At 40.6% G+C, this 21,305-nt stretch overlaps 1 protein-coding gene across 1 annotated transcript in view; it reads right to left on the minus strand.

Moving 5' to 3' along the window:
* The window catches only part of CCDC175 (coiled-coil domain containing 175), a 57,354-nt gene that overhangs the window by 875 nt on the left and 35,174 nt on the right, over positions 1 to 21,305 (minus strand). Inside the window, exons 10-20 of the mRNA XM_075926344.1 lie at positions 15,581 to 15,691; positions 11,937 to 12,008; positions 11,024 to 11,159; positions 10,564 to 10,695; positions 8,212 to 8,350; positions 7,641 to 7,720; positions 6,422 to 6,574; positions 3,995 to 4,097; positions 3,806 to 3,849; positions 3,181 to 3,340; positions 2,064 to 2,104 (exon numbers count right to left, since the gene is read on the minus strand). Coding sequence (XP_075782459.1) covers positions 2,088 to 2,104; positions 3,181 to 3,340; positions 3,806 to 3,849; positions 3,995 to 4,097; positions 6,422 to 6,574; positions 7,641 to 7,720; positions 8,212 to 8,350; positions 10,564 to 10,695; positions 11,024 to 11,159; positions 11,937 to 12,008; positions 15,581 to 15,691 — 1,147 coding nt within the window. The 3' untranslated portion in view covers positions 2,064 to 2,087. The remainder of the gene's footprint in view (positions 1 to 2,063; positions 2,105 to 3,180; positions 3,341 to 3,805; positions 3,850 to 3,994; positions 4,098 to 6,421; positions 6,575 to 7,640; positions 7,721 to 8,211; positions 8,351 to 10,563; positions 10,696 to 11,023; positions 11,160 to 11,936; positions 12,009 to 15,580; positions 15,692 to 21,305) is intronic.

Below are 21,305 nucleotides of genomic sequence, written 5' to 3' on the forward strand. Positions count from 1 at the left end.
TTATCAAGTGAATGTGATGTGCTCATTGCTTCTCTAATGCTCTCCAGCTGTGTCTACACTGGCAGGATCTCACACACATGAGCGGCTGCTCTTGTGCAAAAACTTGCTACCTGTCTACACTGGCTGTGTTCTTGTGCAAATAAACTTGTGCAAATAAACTAGACAGGCAACATGAATTTCTTGTGCAAGAAAGCCCTATGGTTAAAATGGCCATCAGAGCTTTCTTGCACAAGAGAGCATCTACACTGGCATGGATGATATTGTGCAAAAGCACATGCCAGTATAGATGCTCTCTTCTGGAAGAGGTTTTTGCAGAACTCTTCCGCAAAACAGTTTTTGTGTGAGAACACGCCAGTGTAGATATAGCCTCCTAGTATTACTTGTACAAGGAACACCACAATCTACATGCTAGAAATGAGATGTACTCAAGAGGTATGCCTCTCATAGGGATCATTAATCCACAGAAGGAAGGTACACGGTAACCAATATAACCTTTAATGGCTTCAGATCTAAAAATAGAAGCAGCCATTTTTTAAGGATATTTTGACCAGTTAGCTCTTTTGGGACAAGATGATCAGTGACTTGGTTTTAACTTTTGAGCATGTGGAAGTAATTATGAAGAAGGCAGAAAGGGTAAAAATGTACCCAACATGGTTATATCCTAGTTTAACAGCATGTTTAATGAAGAGTAGTATGTGGTTTGTTCTATCACCCCATTAGGCTCTAGGAACAGGGCAGCAGCATGAGAGCTTACCTCACAGAGCAAAGTTTATGCAGGTCTAATTTCAGGGGGCAAACACTGGCACATGCACTTAACACATGGTATTTGCTTAGGGCTGAACACCAACTTACCTGCCACCAGATGTCACTGTTCCTTGTTCAGATGCAAACTATGTAGTATTCTCTCACTATAAAATTTATGATTTTTGCACTGATAACTTTACTGTCTAACTAGAAAATTAGATCCATTATTTCAAACAGGAAGTCTACAATGTTACATATGAAAATGCATTTGGATATGAAAATAATTATTTGCTCATGATCAGGCACATGTACCTGTTTGCCTACAAGCATTTCCATTGTTATGTAACCAAATCCATAAGGAATTTCTGAAAACATGGCACTCAGTCAGGTGCATTAAAATGCCTACTCCCATGGCTAGTATTTTAATGGACTTAAAAAAAAAAAGTGTTCTGTGCCCAGTCTTGTACTGGTGCTTTCAGACTCAATTACTGGGCTTGCACATGCTATTTGGGTGACTGGGTTTCTGAACCAACTCTATGCAGAACTAGTCAACTGCAATATACATTTGCATGCACAGCTATGGGAATGGCAGCAGGGCAATTGCATATACATTTCATACATGGACAGGTTTAAAAGTTTGACCCTAAGCTGTCTCAGAAATGTGAAAACAAAACCAACGTAGCACGGTGATAAGCATGTCATTGGATAAGACTGGGGAATCTTTAATAGAAATTTGAGGATTAATATAGGTTAATAGACTGTTAAGAGCAGCTTATACTACAGGGCTGCGTCTAGATGGGCATGATTTTTCACAAATAATTTTAATAGAAAAGTTTTTCTGTTAAAAGTATTTGCGCAAGAGAGCATCTATACTGGCATGTGCCTTTTTGCAAAAGATTTGCTTTTGCGCAAAAGCATCTGTGCCAGTGTAGACGCTCTCTTGCGCAAGAAAGCTCCGATGGCCATTTCAGCCATCGGGCTTTCTTGCGCAAGAAATTAACGCTGCTGTCCCTAAGAATACTTGTGCAAGAGGGCTTATCCCTGAGCGGGAGCATCAGAGTATTTGCGCAAGAACAACTGATTTTGTACTTTACAAAGTCAGTGTTCTTGCACAAATACTCCCGGCCAATGTAGACAGGCAGCAAGATTTTGCGCAAAATCATGCCAGTCTACATGCAGCCCAGGAGTTCTCAATCTTTGTGATACCATGACCCCCATTCTAAGTTGCTCGTGATCCCTCGGGGGGGTCGGGACCCACAATTTGAGAAATGCGGCTATACTAGGTAAATGTAATCTTGGGATCATATCTGGATACTTACCTTTTCCTTTTTTACTCCAATATTCTATCCTTCAGAAACATCTGGAATTTAAATATAAAATACATATTTTAGTAAGCTTTTCTATGTGTCTGCTTTCATTTGCACAAAAAAGTTAATTGTAGATACTCAATTTAAGATTGCTGGAATTAAAGAGACCCATTTTTGCCTGACTCTTGCAGTCCTTTTATGCAGTGACGTTCTATTGGCCTCTGTGAATGTTCCATACAGGAAACAATGACAGTGTTAGCCTTCAAGTTGAAGCAGAAATTTTCTTTATCTATTTAACCCTTCCCCTTTTCCAGTTTGCTGTCCAAGTACCCACATCCCAATAATAACCTTGCAGCTTAAAAATCCTGTAATCAAAAGCTAAATGTACTTCTGCTACAAGGTTCTAGCCACACACACATGCACATACCACAAAAGTTGCAAGAAACAGAACTTAGGACTTTTAGTATCAAAAACACAAACTTGTATCATTGCAGCTAAAAATGAGCAGGTAGGAAACAAGGTTGGGGAAAGGGGGAGAAAGGAAATGGCCATAAGGAGGAAACATGCTCACACTCAGCCCCAGAATATTAATATTTATGTAACATTTAAACAATAGAAGTTGCCCATACAAAAAAATTCTGGTCACTTGAATGATCAATTAAATTTACCATTCCATAGTACTAACCATACAGTGGCAGGCCAGGCAGCAGCTCTGGACAGTGTCCAGAATAACATGTCCAGAATAACAAAGCTAAAGTGTGGTTTTGAAAAGAACAGGGATGCTCTAAATATTTTCCACAGCTTCCTCACTGAGTGGTGAGCCTTTAGGATCAGCAGGAAATTAAATCATCCTCCAGGTTGTGCCATAATGCTTTTCCTATGAATGCATGGTTTGTATATGCATACGTTTCCTAATGAACACAATAGCTTTTCCACTGAATGTAAGTCCAGAACCTAACTGATGGAAAGTGATATAGCTCTGTAGGGAGGCATCTGTTTCCACCAGCTGAAGAGCCTATAGAGTTTACTTCTGAAGTATTATCACTGTTTATTTCTAATGAACAAATTCACCATAATTCATTCATTCCAGGAGGATTCAAAATAAAGAAAAAGGATTGGTGTATCTTACTGGCTTCCATGCTGGATTTACTTTCTAACAAAGAATCCAGTCCATCAAAGTTATTTTGCAGCCTGTTGTTAATACAGTGAATCTTTTTCTCTCTCTGATGAAGTTTCTTTATAAGGTCAGCTATGGCAGACAGGATTTCCTTCTCATTCTCCACAAATTCCTATATGAGACAAAGTGGAAAAATCATTTTCTTGTAAAGAAAAAGAGCACACAAAACAATAGGACTCTTCATAGACTGTGCGAACACCACTGTGTGGCTCTGCTGGGTTGGTAGACCCACTCGTGAGATCCAGAGCCAGCACGTATGCAGATTTTTCATGAGCTGCTCACTACTGGTTCACTTTTAAAGACATTTAAAGAAAGATGATAACCTTTGGGTATGTTTGAACCTAGGATGAGGAAAATGGAATCAGAACCCACATTGAGCAAAGAAACTTGCAATCACTGTTTTATCCAGAGTTAGAAAATTCAAATTTTTCTGCATTTTACACTGTGGCAGACCAGATGCTTTTTGACTATTGGAACAATAGTGTTTACAGAACCAAATATTTTATGATTCTTTATGCACGATAGCCAAATTATTTTCAGTGCTAAAAGTACCTTGTCAAACAATGTTGAAACCCACCTTTTGAATGCAACTGTCCTCTGTCCATCCCTCCAGAAGAAGCTCTAAAATAAATTCAGCAATTTTAAAATGTTAGCTGACTGTTGGAGAAACATACACATTCTAAAACAGTCTTTATTTTAAAATACTGAGAATATGGTAGTTTGGTTTTAAATAGCTGAACATTTCCTTTGATGACATGTTACTCACGATGAAGGACCGTCAGATCACTTAGAATTTTTACTGTTGTTGATTTGTAGGTTTGGGCTTCATGGCTCATTGTCAAAATATCAGCTTTCATCTGTGCATTGCACTGTGGAGAAAATCATTGCAGCTAGGTAAATATTTGTGTTTGGTCTTTCCTTTCTGATCTCTTTAGCGATTTTTGTGATCTACATGTGTATTCCCCAGGACAAAACTTGCCATCATTATGCTTTTCTTCGACATCAGGCATCCATTTCATTTTCCTACACAACCACAATGATAATCAAAATACATAAAATCTCAGGATCAAATTCGCAGCTCTAAACTAGGCAATCAATTCAGCTGTGCTGATACACCACCTGAGAATCTGACACTCACTCTTCACTCGAAATTTAGTTTCTATTTAGAATCAGAGAACACTAGAACTGGAAGGGACCTTGAGAGGTCATCAAGTCCAGCCCCCTGCCCTCATGGCAGGACCAAGCACTATTTAGATCATTCCTGATAGATGTTTGTCTAACCTGCTCTTAAATATCTCCAGTGATTGAGATTCCAAAACCTCCCTAGTAAATACGTCTCTTTACTATATCAAACTGTCCCAAGGCATAGTGAAGTGTAAAAGCAGGTTCCAAATTAGTACCTTTGTTGTACTTTAGGTATCAATAGCTCTGGCTTTGGGAGTTGAAACTGATTTTCTTTCTGTAATTCCTTTGCTACATCATCAACAGAAGAGGACACAGAGCAACCAGCATTTGGGTGTCAGAATGAACAGAGCATCCTGAAATCATTCCTATACTGAGCATCAAGGGGAGAGATATCTACTGTGGAAAAGGGGCTTATATTGAAAAATAAATTATAAGGTCACATTTTCAAAGCACCTCCTAAGAAGCATCTGTAATATTAGTGCATGCAAATTCAGGCAACTGCACTTGTAAAAGCAGGCTTCTTTGCATTCAAACGGGTACATGCAGATACTACACCCAATTCAGCAATTCAGCTCCTTATGTCTAATAAAGCTGTAGTTTCAGCTTTGAGTTGTACCTTGATATAGCCCAATAAACAAGACTTTGCTGTCACAATAGTTTATTGTGCTCAGATCTCTTCTGGAGAAGGAGAGCTTTTGCTCTTGTAGGCTAGTTTGGCACACAGCACAGGACCTAACAATGGAAGATTTAGGACAAATTTTCCCAAAATATCTAAGCCTCAGGAGCCTAAGTCCCATTTTCAGAAATGATTCAGGCACTTACAAGCCTAAATCTACTGACTTGCAATGAAAACGGGGCTCTTCAATGCCTAAAGCTATGTCTAGAGGTGGAAGACGTAAATACTAGCTTGAGGAAACGCAAGTCACACTGTGATCGAGCTAGTGTACTAAAAACAGAAGCGTAGCTATGGCAAGTATAATCCCATCTGAGACCGTTGGTAGGCATGCGGAATGGCTCGCTCCTCCCATTGCTTGCACCACAGCAGCTACCCAGCTATTTTAGTGCGCCAGCGTGATTAGAGCTAGTGCAGCAAGTCTCCTCAAGCTAGAATTCACAGCTCCAATTCAAAGTCGCTTCTAAAACGGAGTGAGGCACTTATGAAAACTTCTCCAAACCCTGAAAAACAATAAAGCAGCAACATATGCTCAGCCAAGACAGAAACGAGAATCACGGCATCACCAGAGTCCAGGGCTAGACCCATCAGGGAGAATATAGTCATTGTAAGGAAAAACACTGGGAAAGTTGAACATCAGCAAGGCAGCAAGAATTTCTGTACAGCAGTCAAAACAAGTCAGCTTTCCTGTGACATCTGTTGTTGAGTGGCTGTGGAGAGAGACACTGTTAATCTTCTCTGGGCAGTAACCACAATGAACCACAGTGTTTCTCTCCTCTCATCGCAAAAGTGGTTCATTCTAAGGGGAGTGGGGCTAGCCCACCATCTAGTTTCAATTTGAGATCGTTTCCTATTACTTTGGGCACTATTGTTCCGGTCATAAACACTGCTCCAGAATTAAAGAATGAACTAAAATTGCTGTGTAAGTCAACAGGGAGGAATGTGGGACTGTCTGCCTTGCTGCAATACTAAACAGCACAGGCCTCTTTTATGCCTCAGTTTTCACCCAGTCTTTCACAGCTAGCAGGGACACCTTTCCCCCATATACCTGACCAGTTGCACCAGAGTGCTTTTCTACACAGTGATGAAAGATCACAGACAAAATGCCAAAGGGATAAATCCTGCCCTTTGGTATTCCCACACGTCCCCCACTGAAGCTACCAGGAACCCCATAGATGCATTGGAAGGCAAAATTTGTCTCCTATTTTGTATGCTGGAGCATTTACAGAGTTTATTCGGTTTCATCGTGCTCCAATTCCATTTTATACCGTGCAAAGACAATGGAAGAGACTCTTGCATGTTGACAAGCTGTGCTGTAAACATTAGTCTACTCACTAATTTCAGTCTGCTGTTTTCTGAGTTCAAAATGTCAAGCTTCCTGTCAACCTCATAGATGTCCCTCTCCAGCAACTTCAGCATTTCCGTATGATCGCTCAACTGCTCATATGCCAACTCACGCTTTTGTTTTAATTCATTCTTCAGATCAGCCTATGAATTAACAAACCCTTCATTATTTTCTTTCATTGTATCTGATCTTGTATTTGGACTATAATTGTTGTAACCTAATAAATTAATAATAATTCTTTTCACACCTGTGGCACCTTTTGCTGAAAGATTTCAAAGGGCTTTAAAAAATGAATCTCATCTCCATCTGACACCTTGGGAAAAGCACAGCTGTGTGAAGTGGAATTGGTCAAGGGCAACAAGCAAGTGGCAGAGCTGGGAATAGAACCTAGATCTCCTGATCCATAGACTAACCACTGAACCTAATTTCCTGTATATTTAAAATCAGACAGAAGGTCACATAGCTTAGTGACCCTCTCCATATTTCTGTTGATGAAGGTTTTGATGGTACACAAATGTTTTTGATGGTACACAAATGTTTTGCATACACTTTCTGGATAAGCTACTGCCTATTTAAATATGCTTGGAGAAGGAGCTCTTCCTTCTCAAATAAGGATAGCATCTGTGTCTGTGGGGCTTTTGTGGGCCAGCAGCCACAGTGCTCCATTCTGCAGTATCAGGACACCCACGCACAAATCTTGCAGTTTTGTATGCGACTCACACTTTTCTTTAGTACCGTGTCTTTCACACAAACCATCTGTGACTCTGAATCTCTCCTTATGCTGTTATCTGTCGATATGATCAAGATATGCAATGAGTGGGAGAGATCGGGTGACAAAGACACAGGAAGGTTTTATAGAGAAGCAGGAAAGGTTCTTGCACCAGTTGTGATCAGCTTGTGTATAGGGACAGCGTTCACATGGGGTCCAATACTGCAACCTCTTCCTCATTGAAGAAATCCTTTTAATTCTATTGGGACAGCTCATGTGACTAACGATTATAAGATCAAGATCAGTATTTTTGCATGACAAATGACAATGTGTCTCTTCTAGCAAACCTCTTCTAGCCAGAATTGGTGTGCATGACAGGCTACTGAGAGATTGTACTGGAAGGGCAGAGGGAAAGCCTTGACAGGCACAAGAACAGAAAAAAAAAGAAAACTAATTTATAAAACTTTACAAATAGCATTAAAGCAAGGTCTGAACATTACCATAATCTTCTTTAGTTTACCAGTCATCTTGACCGACTGTTCAATGGATTTTATCAGTCTTGTCTCTTCATCTTTTAGTTCTATAAATCAGGAAAAGGGGTTTTAGACAATGGAATGGTCTATCAACAATTGATCAGTCATATAGGGACATTATTATTCATTATTTATGTACCAATACGTCCAGATATTATAATCCAGCTGCTGTATGAAGCCCTCAGAGCTTCACTGAACTTTACAGTTCATCTGAACTATGGTAGACAGCTCTGGTACAGTCAGGCCTCTCCTTATTTATTTTATTTTTTTCTAAATACAACAAATACATCAAAATACCAGATTCACCATCACACATGACTTAAGTAAAGATGGGGAGAAGAGACAAATCTAAGCTCAGAATCTATTTTCTTCTTAGATCTCTACAAAGTCAACTCAAATTCTTTGATTTTTTCAGGCATTCCCTTTCTAATGAGCCAATCACTCATTAGCTTTGAGGTCACCCATCTCACCAAGTCAGAGCTCTTTCTAAGACAGAAGCGGAAAGTTTCACAATATATTAGAATTACTTAATATTTACCTGAGACAATTTTTTTCAACTCTTCATATTTTTCATGCTTCTCTTCTAATTCTTTACGTTTTTCTTCTATGAGAGGGAGGCTCAGCAGTAGTTGTTGTTCTTTTTGATATATTTCATCAGTCGTACCTTTGACATCATCCTTTAGTGAAAATAAATGTTAACGATCCATTAAACTGGGCTTGGGCTGTGTAATCATGGTAGCAGAGGAAAATTAAACGAATAGATTAACTGGAAATGACAGAGCTCAGAGACACAAACTTGATAGTTAAGAGTGGCAATTTGAATATCCAGAGTGAGGAGACAACCCAAGTAATTCTTTTGACATTACACATCATAAATCTCTAGCCTTATTATAAAATTATTGAACTAGAAGCAGTGGGGGAGGTCTAGGTTGGATATTACGAAAACCTATTTCACTGGGAGAGTGGTGAAGCACTGGGATGGGTTACCTAGGGAGGTGGTGGACTTTCCATCGCTAGATGTTTTTAAGTCTCAGCTTGACAAAGCCCTGGCTGGGTTGATTTAGTTGGGATTGGTCCTGCCTTGGGCAGGGGGCTGGACTTGATGACCTTCTGAGGTCTCTTTCAGCCCTATGAGTCTATGAATTCCGGCAATACTCATATTGACACTGAATGCACTCTGTACTCGGGATGTTCAGAGCGCTGCAATACAATAGCCAGCAGATAGTGCCACAGGTGTTCACATTGTGTTGCAAACAAATAAGACTGTAATAAAATAAATAAGTGAGCAGAAACTGCAGCAAGTATGACTGGGGTGTGCACAACAGTAGAAGGGTATAAAAGAGTAAAAGCCTTGGGAAGAAGTACAAATTGATATAACATAAAAACGATAAAAAGTGAAGACACAGGAAGAAAGAGACAAAGAAGAGAAAAAACAGAGGGCCCACCTGAGGAGAAATAATAATTATAATTATTTTTCTACCCCAAAAGGTATGCCATTATCCTTGACTTGATTCAGTCATTAGAGTAGGAGTAAAAAAGCATTTACCATATGTTATGTATGTTTCTGAACAGCATAGCTGCTAGGAAGTGCACATAAGAGATCCAATTATTTTAGATCCATACATATGGAGGCATTGAAAGAGAGGGAGAAGAGGCTTGGGATTTTCATACATTAAAAATTTCTGATTTATCCTATTCTGGACCATCAGACGGATGGCTGAGAATCACAGAGCTAGGAAAGGTTACCAAGAGGCAGAGGAAATACACGTCAGATGGGAGAAATGCCTATTGTTACTTGAAATACCAGTCAGTTCTTGTTCACTGTCTCACACTGTCCTCCTTTCTCTTTGAAGGAGGGTGACTGGATGGCATAGTAGAGCACTCAGAGGACTAGCACACATCAGACCAAACTGCCCTGCATTCCCCCTCATACACCACCACTCATTTCAATGGATTTACAGCTCTATTACAGAGCAGAATTTGGCCCAACATATGGGCAGCGAGAATAATATTTTCATAGAGCCGGTGCTGTTTATCTAAATATAGTGGGACAAATTTCATACTGACAAATGCCAATCAATTGCTTCAAAGCTAATGGGGCTGCATACCATGAAATAATTTGGTCCTATATATTTTATTTTACTTCTTATTGCAGATTTGACATTTTATGGGTACATTCTCTGTATAGAATTCAAACTTGATAGCTATGAACACACACATGTGGATGGCAAGCCCATGCCACAATCCCAAGCAGAATGAGTTGTACAGTCAACTTCCTGTACTAGATGACATATCAACCACAAAACTCGGACTGATGCTTTTGTGGTTGGTTTGTCTGGAAGACTAGTGAGCAGAACATACTTCTTTTTATTTCTCATTTAGTTCTCATCTAGCAGTTCAGAGAACTGACGGGATAAAGGCAATTTCAACCAAACAATAATCTGACCTCTTTGCCTTTGGCATCTAGCAAACAAGTAACTGTTAGAACTCTTCCTGCATAGAATCCACTACTTCATTTCTCTTACTTACAATGCACACAAAGCCAGTTGCAAAGGAAAACTTTATCCACTGCTAGTAAGTGCTAACGGCCTGAGTCAAAGCCCAGAGAAATCAGTGGGCTTTGGGTCAGTCACAACTGCTTAGCAAAACAAACAAACAAAAAATCCAATCAGAACTCTCCTGTTCTAGGAGCATCAGCATAACATTCAAAGAACTAAGATGACACTGAATCACTTTTTCCAGAAACTGTTAGGAATCCTGGGCCAAATTATTTGCTGGGGTCAATTGGTATAGGACCGATGAAATCAACAGTGATATCAATTTATGTCAACAAAGAAATTTTTCCTATTTCAGCTACTATTTTTAAGAATGTTTTAAAAATGACACTTACCTCAAACCATTGCATGTCTTCTGATAAAATATTTTCATACTGTTCGCATTCAGTTTTTGTTTTATTTATATTATCACAAAGGTGTTTGACCCTTTCTTCAGCCTGCAAAATTTCTTTTTGGAAATACTCATTCTGGTTGCGGAAATCAAAAAAAAAAAAAAATAAGAGGGGCAATCATTTTTGCAGCATACACTGGCAATATTAAACAAAAACCAGGCTGAGTAAAATGGGTACAGCTGTCATTTGAAATACAGTCCTGTGATAACTGCTTTACAGTTTTATTAATGATCTGTTGAGGCCGGATTCTCAGCTAGCGTAAATTGACAATGCACCTTTAAAATCATACTATACACTAGCTGAGGATCTGTCCTTTAAAGTTTAACTATTTTGCCAAGAACAATGTGAAAGATAGGGGATCACAGTGAATAGGCTTTGTTATAATGCCAACTGATTAATGTACCTCTATAGTTAGCTCAGCATATCGTTTTTTACCAATCTCAAATCTTGCATTCATTTCATTCAAGAATTTCTCTTCTGTTGAGCACAAGAGTTCTTTCTTCTTTGCTAGGTGAAGTTGTTTCCACTGGAGCAAAGCTCTGATGGTAAGTACACAAATAGATGACAGTACATGACATTGTGTTAACAATGAACTTGATGAAGTGGGTTTTACCCATGAAAGCTCTTGCCCTAAATACATTTGGTAATCTTTAAGCTGCCACAGGACTGCTGGTTGTTTTTACAGTTAGGCTATGTCTAGACTGCAAACCTCTTTCGAAAGAGGCTTTTTCGAAAGATACTTTCGAAAAAGCCTCTTTTGAAAAAGAGCGTCTAGACTGCAAGCGGAACTTTCGAAAAAGCAAGCCGCTTTTTCGAAAGAGAGCACCTAGGCAGTCTGGATGCTCTCTTTCGAAAAACCCCTGTTTGCATTCAAGAACGCCTTTTTTCGAAAGAGCACTTTCGAAAAAAGGCGTTCTTCCTCGTGAAATTAGGTTTAGCGCCGTCGAAAGAAAAGCCACGTTCTTTCAATTTAATTTCGAAAGAACGCGGCTGCAGTCTAGACGCAGGTGAAGTTTTTTCAAAAAAAGGTTACTTTTTTCGAAAACTGTGAGTCTGGACACAGCCTTACAAACTAACACTATGACACTGTAGTGTAATTGAATGGAAAATTAGAGCTGCATAGCATGTGTAAAATAACAAAGCAGATAGTGAGCTTGATTTGAAGTTGGTGATTCTCCAGCTTGTAATCACCAATTTCAAGGCCAAAAGAGACCACTGTGATCAACTAGTCTGACCTCCTGCATAACACAGGCCATAGAGTTTCCCTCAAATAATTCCTAGAGCACACTTACAAAGACTGTGACTTGTAATTTTACCTCATCTCACTTTCTCTCTTTAAACACTGTTCTAGAGTCTCTAGTTCTCTTGCATAGGCTTCCTTAGTATTTCTGAAACAAGAATAAAGGTTCAGAGTAAGGCTAGCTTTTGCACATCACTTCATTTTAAGTCAATTTTTGAATACGCAATTTTAAAAAGTTCTTTCCAAAGCAGCAAACTAAACATTCTAGCCAGCTGGGGACTCACTTCTCAAAAATATACCTATTATGGTGTATAGTCAAGTGCTTCATATGGTTTGTTGTCTCTCAGGTAAGAGACACGATTGCAAAGATAAACAAGCACTTGGTAGAGGTTATGGCAAAGCCAAGAGTCCTGACTTATGCCAGAACCAACAGCACTGCAAGAGAAGGCATCCTATTAATGAAGCCCAAAACACTTGGGCAAAAGTTTAAGAACGGAACTGTTACATTTGTATGATATAGGTGCTGTAACTAATACAGAAAACCCTGCACAGAGGTGGAGCCTCAAGGCAGATGGATGCACACATTCATTTGCTCACATTACATATATGTGCTAATGTAGAAGTTCCAAGGCTTGCAACAATATTTTGTGGACTCAACACGTTTGAGAGGGTTTTAGTTTAATACAATAAGATGACTGGTAGTTGGCAGCAGATGTAATTCTGCTCCCATGCTGGCTGGGTTTTCAAGAGACACTATGACCAGCAACTCACTCTCTTTTGAGATCCAAGATGGAGGTGGAGAAATTGGCCACCTAACCCCTTACGCTGAAGACTTGGCAGTAGGTGGTATCAGACTCTCTCCCAAGGGCAACCCTCAGGCTGCCCGTGAAGACTTCAAATGTACAAGCTGAACATGCCCCGATATCCTGGCCATGTCTGGTTAATATTAGGCTTTTTCCTATTCAGAAATGTATAACATTCTGTTTGCTCTGCTCTCATCAGCAGATTTTTTCCCCGGGATGTTTAGAACTGTTCTCTGAAAGAACCCTTATAGACAACAGTATCGTGTACAGATGACTATTAAAAAAAACAAGCCAAAAGGAACATTTTGCAGAGACAGAGAAGGGATTCTGATTCTGAGGATGCGCCATACTTTTTAAAGAAGGTGCTAATTAACCCTAATTAACCCTTGAAACTTGGGTTCTGATTTTGATCAGTTTGTAATGTTGTGGAGATAAAATAATTAAGTAATATAAATCTCTTTTACCCTTCTCCTCCTTTGTGTGTATGTTTGTAAATGATCCTGTGTAATATATATGTCTATGGAATTGCTAATAACAACACACTATGCAGTAGTTTTCATAGCAGATCTCAAAGTGCTTTACAAAGGAGATCAATATCATTACTCCCATTTTACAGATGAGAAAACTAAGGCAAAGGTAGATGCAGTGGCCTGCTCAGGGTCAGCCAGCATTGCAGGGTTTAGAACAGAATCCAGGGGTATTGAACCCCTGTGCAGTGATCCACCCATTGCACCACGCTGCTTCCTGGTAACACTGCACATAACATGGGCTGAATTTGAGAAATATTAAGTGCCAAGTAGGTCAGTGGGAATTCAGACTCTTACGGTAAAGTGTAAGGCATCAGAGATGGAAGAGACTTTCCAATCAGCTCTCTGAGGCTATGTCTACACTACACTGTTCTTCCAGAAAAAGCTACGCAAATTACAAACAGCTTTTTCCGCTTCTTTTTTCGGAAAAAGCTTTTCTGACATCTGGCCCGTCTACACTGGGCCAAATGTTGGAAAAAAAACAACCCTTTTTCGGAACATCCCATCTTCCAGGAAAAATGAGGTTTACAGGGATGCTGAAAAAGTGCATCTGCTGTTCCAAAAAGAATTTAGGAAGAGCAGACGTGTTCCCTGGATGCAGCAGAGTTTGTATCCCGGAAAAACTCTGTAGTGTAGACATAGCCTCAGTATAAAATTGTTCCTTAAGAAATGCTCCTACCGCTATGTCCAGGCCTGTTTTAAGTCTTAACCAACAAGGCTTCTCCCACTTTTGAAGGAGAGATTACCTGGCAGGGTGCGGTCCATTCTGAGCATTATTTCGGGTAACCCCAAAATACTGAGACAGTGATAATTAGTTCATCTCCTATTCTCGTTAATGTATTTCTCATATTTTTAAACTGCTGACTTTGCTGTGTGTCAAAATGAGATTTTTCTTTATACTGTCATCACATCAGGGTGGGGTTATTTCTTATCCAGTATTTCTCAATTTCATGTATACTCAGAAGGGCTATCGTGTTGGGTCAGTTCAAATTAAATATCAAGATAGACATCTGACTGTATCGACTGGGTTTTTTTCCTTCATCATCACAGAAAGTGAAAAGAAAAATTATTTTCCTACACTCTATTCACAACCAGGACACTGGCCTGTTAATGATGTGGCAGGGAATGCTCCTGAGGATTCAGGGGGATAACAGGAGGCAGAGAGAGGCCGGGGCACAGCTCTGCCAGAACCATGCTATCAAGAGGCAGGAAGATAGGCAAGGCACGCTTGCGCAGATACTCATTATTACAGCACATTACTCAGCCACTTCACACTGATTCAAGGATTAGGGCTCAAATATTCTGACTGCAACAGCAGCTGACCTCCAGGGATGCCAGGAGCCAGTAGAGGTATGTCTACACTGCAGCTGGGAGTGAGCCTCCCAACTTGGGTACCCAGACTTGTGCTAACAGAACTCAGGCTAGCACACAGATGAAAACTTTTTATTTTTCCCTGTGGCTGCTTGTAACAGGGCGGCACTCATCACTCACAAGCGCCCCCTCTGGCCAAGTGCATGTGCCTGCACACTCTTGTATTCAAAAGCCTCTTCAGCAACTCAGCCCTCTGGCCAAATCACACACACTGTGTACAAATCAATCAAAACCCCTTTCTGGATATACATCTACCAAGTTCCATCTTTGTGCCCCCTGTATAATGTCTTGTTCTTCTCTGTGGGTACTTGAGTCCCAGAGCACCTATGGGAACAACACCTACAGGCAATTGTGCTAAAAATAGTAGTGTGGTTGTTGCAGTTTAGGCTGGAGCTCAGGGTCACAAATTTAAGGGGTCGGGTGTGCTTGAGAGCCAAAGTTGCACCATTCACGCTATTTTTAGCACTTTAGATGAGTTGCTCTAATTTGTACCAGCCAATAGCCCTTTGGAGCCTGTTGCTCTAATAGCCACAGATCACCAGAGTGCAGCAATGCTCTGCTAACACTTGCCCCAAACACATCCTCTATACCAGAGAGCAAGATGCAGGCTATCTGAAGTTTACACAACCCAGGGGCAGCGCCACAGCAGGGGAAACCTCAGCTGCTCAGTCAGGGCAGCTTTACAGCCCGTTTGCCCCCACCAAAAAGGGGTTGTAGCCTAGACCAGGATCTGAGTCATCACACTTGTTTGATTTTGAAGTTATGCATTCAATATTATTTCTATAATATGTCTCTGAATCAGTGTCTTGTTCTTAATCTTCTTGTTTGTGTGTACTTTGCCAGGCAAAAATAAATTGTTATCAGTAACTAAACAATCAATACTTGTCTGTACGGTTTAGAAACTCATTTGGCTTTCTCTTTAAAGTACCTTTGAATGCTTAAGTTTTAAACTTTCCCAAATTCACATGGACCCATGAAGCTAAGTCATTAATACACTCAGTAGTGAAAAAGTGACATACAGAAAGACTTCGTCAAGTTTCTCAATTTCTTCCTCCAAATTTTGTTCCTCCAACACACGCTTTGCCAGAATGTCGAGTCTTTCATCCAGACATCTGTATAATCTTTCAAGTCTGCCAATAGAGAAAACAGAAGTGATTTTACTCTTCAAAAAAGAGAAGCTTCAGAAATAAAACTGCATTCTCTAAAAATCAGTACATAAGAACACAAGGACAGCCATACTGGGTCAGACTAGTGATCTATCTAGTACAGCATCCTGTCAGTGGCCAATGCCAGGTACTTCAGAGGCAATGAACAAAAAAAAAAAAGGTAATTATCAAGTGATCCATTTCCTGTTGCTCATTCCCTGCTTCTGACAAACAGATGGTAGGGACAATTCAGAGAATGGTTTTGCAACCCTGTCCAATCTGGCTAATAGTCATTTGTGGACCGATCCTCTATGAACTTATCTAGTTCTTTTTGAACCCCTGTTATAGTCTTGGCCTTCACCACATCTTCTGGCAAAGAGTTCTATTGGTTGACTATGTATTATGTGAAGAAATACTTTCTTTTGTTTGTTTTAAACCTACTGCCTATTAATTTCATTTGGTGACCTCTAGTTCTTGTATTATGAATAGGAGTAAATAACACTTCCATATTTATCCTCTCCACATCAGATAAGATTTAATAGACCTCTATCATATTCACCCTTAGTCATCTCTTTGCTAAGTGAAAAAGTCCCAGCCTCATTAATCTCTCCTGATATGGAAGATGTGCCATACTCCTAATAATTTTTGTTGCCCTTTTCTGAACCTGTTCCTAATTCAATATATCTTTGAGAGGGGGCAATCAGATCTGCATGTAGTATTCAATATATGGGCATACTATAGATTTATATAGAGGCAATATGATATTTTCTGTCTTATTATGAACACTTTCTTAATGATTCCCTTCTGATAGTTTTTTTTTTGACTGCCACTGCACATTTAGCACATGATTTCAGAGAACTATCCACAATGACTCCAAGATCTCTTTCTTGAGTGGTAACAGCTAATTTAGACCCCATTAATTATATGCAGGGCTCGACAAATTATAGAATCTACTCGCCCGGGGTGAGTAGATTTCAGCCGCGTGCCCCATTTACTGGCGGCATGCGGATGCACAATGCGGCTCTTGCGCATGCGCAGTGTGGGGGTGGCGAGCGGCTTTCGCCACTGTTTGTCAAGCATATGTATAATTAAGTTTGTGTTTTCCAATGGGCATTACTTTACATTTTTCAACATTGAATTTCATCTGCCATTTTGTGGCCCAATCACCCAATTTCTGAGATCTCTTTGTAACTCTTGGCAGTCTGCTTTGAACTTAATTATCTCGAGTAGTTTTATATCACCTGCAAATTTTGCCACTTCACTGTTTACGCTTTTTCCAGATAATATGTTGAATAGGACTGGTCCCAGTACAGACCCTACGGGACACCACTATTTACCTCCCTCTAATAAACAGACCATTAATTCTTACCCAGTGTTTCCTATCTTTTAATCCACGAGAGGACTTTCCTCTTATCCCATGACAACTTACTTTGCTTAAGAGCCTTTGATGAAGGACTTTGTCAAAGGCTTTCCGAAAATCGAAGTACATTGTATCCACTAGATCACCTTTGTCCACATGTCTGTTAACCCCCTCAAAGAATTCTAGTAAATGTGTGTCATGATTTCGCTTTATAAAAACCATGCTGACTTTTCCACAACATATTATATCAATCTATGTGTCTGACAATTCTGTTCTTTACTAGAGTTTCAACCAATTTGTGTTGCAGTGAAGACAATTTTACCAGCCTGTAATTGCTGGGATCACCTTTGGAACATTAAAAAAAAATTGGCATCATATTAGCTATCCTTCAGTCATTTGATACCAAAGCTGATTTAAATGATAGGCTACAAACCACAGTTAGTAGTTCTACAGTTTCCAATTTGTGTTCCTTCAGAACTCTTGGGTGAATGCCATCTGGTCCTGGCGACTTATTCCTGTTTAATTTATCAGTTTGTTCCAAAACCTTCTTTAATGACACCTCAACCTGAGACCGTTCTCAGATTTGTTATCTAAAAAGAGTGGCTCAAGTTTAGGACTCTCCCTCACACCTTTGGCTGTGGACTGATGCTAAGAATTTAGTTTCGCCACAATGGTCTTATCTTCCTTGTGTGTTCCTTTAGCATCTCAACCACCCAGTGGCCTTACTAGTTGTTCAGCAGGCTTCCTGCTTCTCATATACTTCATTTTTTGCTGTTCTTTAAATTCTTTTTTGGCCTTCATAATTATATTTTTATATTTCACTTGCCAGAATTAGCTTATATGCCTTTTCATTTTCCTCACTAGGATTTAACTTCCACTTTTTACTGGATGCTTTTTTGTGTCTCATTGCTTCTTTTACTTGTTTATCTACAGTGGCATTTTTTTTGGTCCTCTATTTTTTTTAAAATGTTAGGTATTCATTTAAATTGAGCCTGTATTATGGTGTCTTTAAAAAGTTTCCATGTAGCTTGCTGGGATTTCACTTTTGGCACAGTACCTTTCAAATTCTATTAACTAACTTCATTTTTTAGTGGTTACCCTTTCTGAAATTAAATATGGCTGTGGTGGACTGCTTTGGTGTTCCTCCTGCACACAGATGTTAAATTTTATTATGTTATGGTCACTCTACTGGTTCAGCTATAGTCATCTCTTGGACCAGAACCTGTGTTCTACTTAGTAACTACTACTAAGTAGGGGAGAGGGATAGCTCAGTGGTTTGAGCACTGTCCTGCTAAACCCAGGGTTGTGAGCTCAATCCTTGCAGAGGCTGATGTGGGGCAAAAATTTGTCAGGGATGGTACTTGGTCCTGCTGTGAAGGCAGGGGACTGGACTCGATGACCTTTCAAGGTCCCTTCCAGCTCTGGGAGATAGGCAATACCATTAATTGCTTTAGGTCGAACCTCCCAAATCCGGGACTCTCTGGTCCAGCAACATCCGTGGTCCAGCAGGGCCAGAGATGCCAGAGATGTTGCTGGACCAAAGATCTCCAGAGCAACACAGGGCCTGGGGAGCTCTGGCTGGTCCAGTTGGCATCTGGGGAGCCCCCACCCTGACCCAGAATCTTCAGCATTAACAGGGCCAGACAGTAGCCTGGGAACACCAGACATCAGCTGAGGAGCTCCTGCCTGGGCCAGGGAGCCCTCAGCATTAGCTGGGCCATGTGGCCAGGGAATCCTGGGCTGCCTGCAACCAAGCAGCACTGGCCAGGAACCCCAAGAAACCACCTGGTGGCAGCAGGTCAAGGGTGACCAGGCAGCTTCTGTCGGGTACCACACCTCTGAAGTGAGGCCAGTGGAGGCGGCTGGCCGGAATCCCCAGCAGAAGCTGGGCGGTGCTAGCAATGGGGCAGGGTGGCCGGGCGGCTCTGGCTGGGGAACCCCCCAGTGGCAGCAGGGCCAGCGGCATCTGGGTAGCCCCAGCCGGGAACCCTGGAGAATATTCTGCAACAGCGGGACTGGCGGCAGCCAAGTGTCCCTGCTGGAGACCCCAGGAGACTCTGGGGCAGCAGGCGGGCAGCAAGGTAGAGCTGTGGCACACCAGCTTTAGCAGGGCCAGCGCCAGGGCAGGGAGCCCCAGGGAGAGGAGCCCGGGAGCAGGGCAGCCAACAGGGGAACACTGACCTCCCCTGGTCCAGCAAACTCCCTGGATGGGACAGCTCAGGTCCTGAGGGTGCTGGACCAGGGAGGTCCAACCTGTACAATCAAGAATTGTCTCTCCTCTAGTGGGCTCCAGGGCTGGTTGCTCCAAGGTGTCAAGGTGTCAAGGTTTTGTATCTCTGCATCCCATCCTGAGGTAACTGTGACATCAGTACCCTAAAGCAATACCTTGACACACACCTGTTACCATTATATCATTATGATATGCTTTGTACTAAGTATGCCTCGTGAGGTATCATCAACTGCACAGAAAAGAAAGGAAACATGGCAAGAGCCCACTCTGGCTTAACTAGGAGATTTTCAATTATCTTTAAAAAAAAAAGTCCTACCAAAAGTGGAAACTAGGTCAAATTACAAAGGATGTACATATAAAAAACCCCACCACAAGTATGTAGAGACAAAATTAGAACGGCAAAAACATGAAACAAGATTAAACTAGCCAGAAACAAAGTATTTCTAGAATGTTTTCTTGTTATCCATTAGAAGCAAGAGAAAGACCAAAAGCAGGGTAGGATCATTACCCAGTAGGGATGGGGAGTAACAACAGAAAAAATGTGGAAATGGCAGAAGTGCTTAATTCTTTGTTTTAGTTTTCACCAAGAAGGTTGGTGATGACTGGATGTCTAACATAGTGAATGCCAGTGAAAATGAGATAGGATCAGAGGCTAAAACAGGAAAAGTTAAAAATCACTTGGACAAATTTTATGTCCTCAAGTCATCAGACCTCATAAAATGCATCCTAGAATACTCCTTTAGCCGACCAAGGAGATATCTGAGCCATTAGTGATTACCTTTGAAAAGTTACTGACAAGGGGAGAGGTTCCACAAGACGGGAAATGGGCAAATACAGTGCCAATCTATAAAAAGGGAAATAAGGACAACCCAGGGAATTAGAAACTATCAGCGCAACTTCTGTATCAGGAAAGATAAATGAACAAATAATTAAGCAATTAATTCGCGGACATCTAGAAGATAACAAAGTGATATGTAACAGTCAGCATGGATTTGTCAAGAACAAATCATACCAAATCAACCTAATAGCTTTTATTTGACAGGGCAAAAAGCATTGTGGCATAGGGGGAAGCAACAGACGTAGACATGGTATATCTTGACTTCAGTAAAACTTCTAACACTGTCGCACATAACCATCTCATTAACAAGCTAGGGAAATACAACCTAGGTGGAACTACTAGGAGGTGGGTGCAAAACTGGTTGGATAACCATTCTGAGAGAGTAGTTATCAATAGATGGAAGGGCATAATGAGTGGGATCAGTTTTGGGACTGGCTCTGTTCAATATCTTCATCAATGACTTAGATAATGGCACAGAGAGTACACTTATAAAGTTTGCAGATGATACCAAGCTGGGAGAGGTAGCACATGCTTTGGAGGATAAGATTATAATTCAAAATGATCTGGAAAAACTGGAGAAATGGTCTGAAGTATCTAGTATGAAATTCAATAAGGACAAAAGTGAATGAGTTGCACATAAAAACAAAATGGGAAATGGCTGTCTAGGAAGGAGCACTATGGAAAGGAATCGGGGGATCATAATGGACCACAAGCTAAATATGAGTCAACAGTGTAACACTGTTGCAAAAAAAAAGCAAACAAACATCATTCTTGGATGTATTAGCAGGAGTGTTGTAAGCACGATATGAGTAATGCAGCTCTACTCTGTGCTGATTAGGCCTCATCTGGAGTATTGTGTCCAGTTCTGGGTGACACATTTCAAGAATGATATGGATAAATTGGAAAAAGTCCAGAGAGGAGCAACAAAAACCGATTTAAGTGTAGAAAATATGACCTGTGAGGGAAGATTAAAATAAGTGGGTTTGGTTAGCCTGAAAAAAAGAAGACTGAGAGGGGACATGATAACCATTTAAGGACATAAAAGGTTGTTACAAGGAGGTAGGAGAAAAAATGTTCTTCTTAACCTTTGAGAATGGGACAAGAAGCAGTGGACTTACATTGTAGCAAGGGAGGTTTAGGTTGGAAATTAGGGAAAAACTTCCTGTCAGGG

This window comes from Pelodiscus sinensis, chromosome 4, assembly GCF_049634645.1.
Source record: "Pelodiscus sinensis isolate JC-2024 chromosome 4, ASM4963464v1, whole genome shotgun sequence".
Classification (NCBI taxonomy): Eukaryota; Metazoa; Chordata; order Testudines; family Trionychidae; genus Pelodiscus; species Pelodiscus sinensis.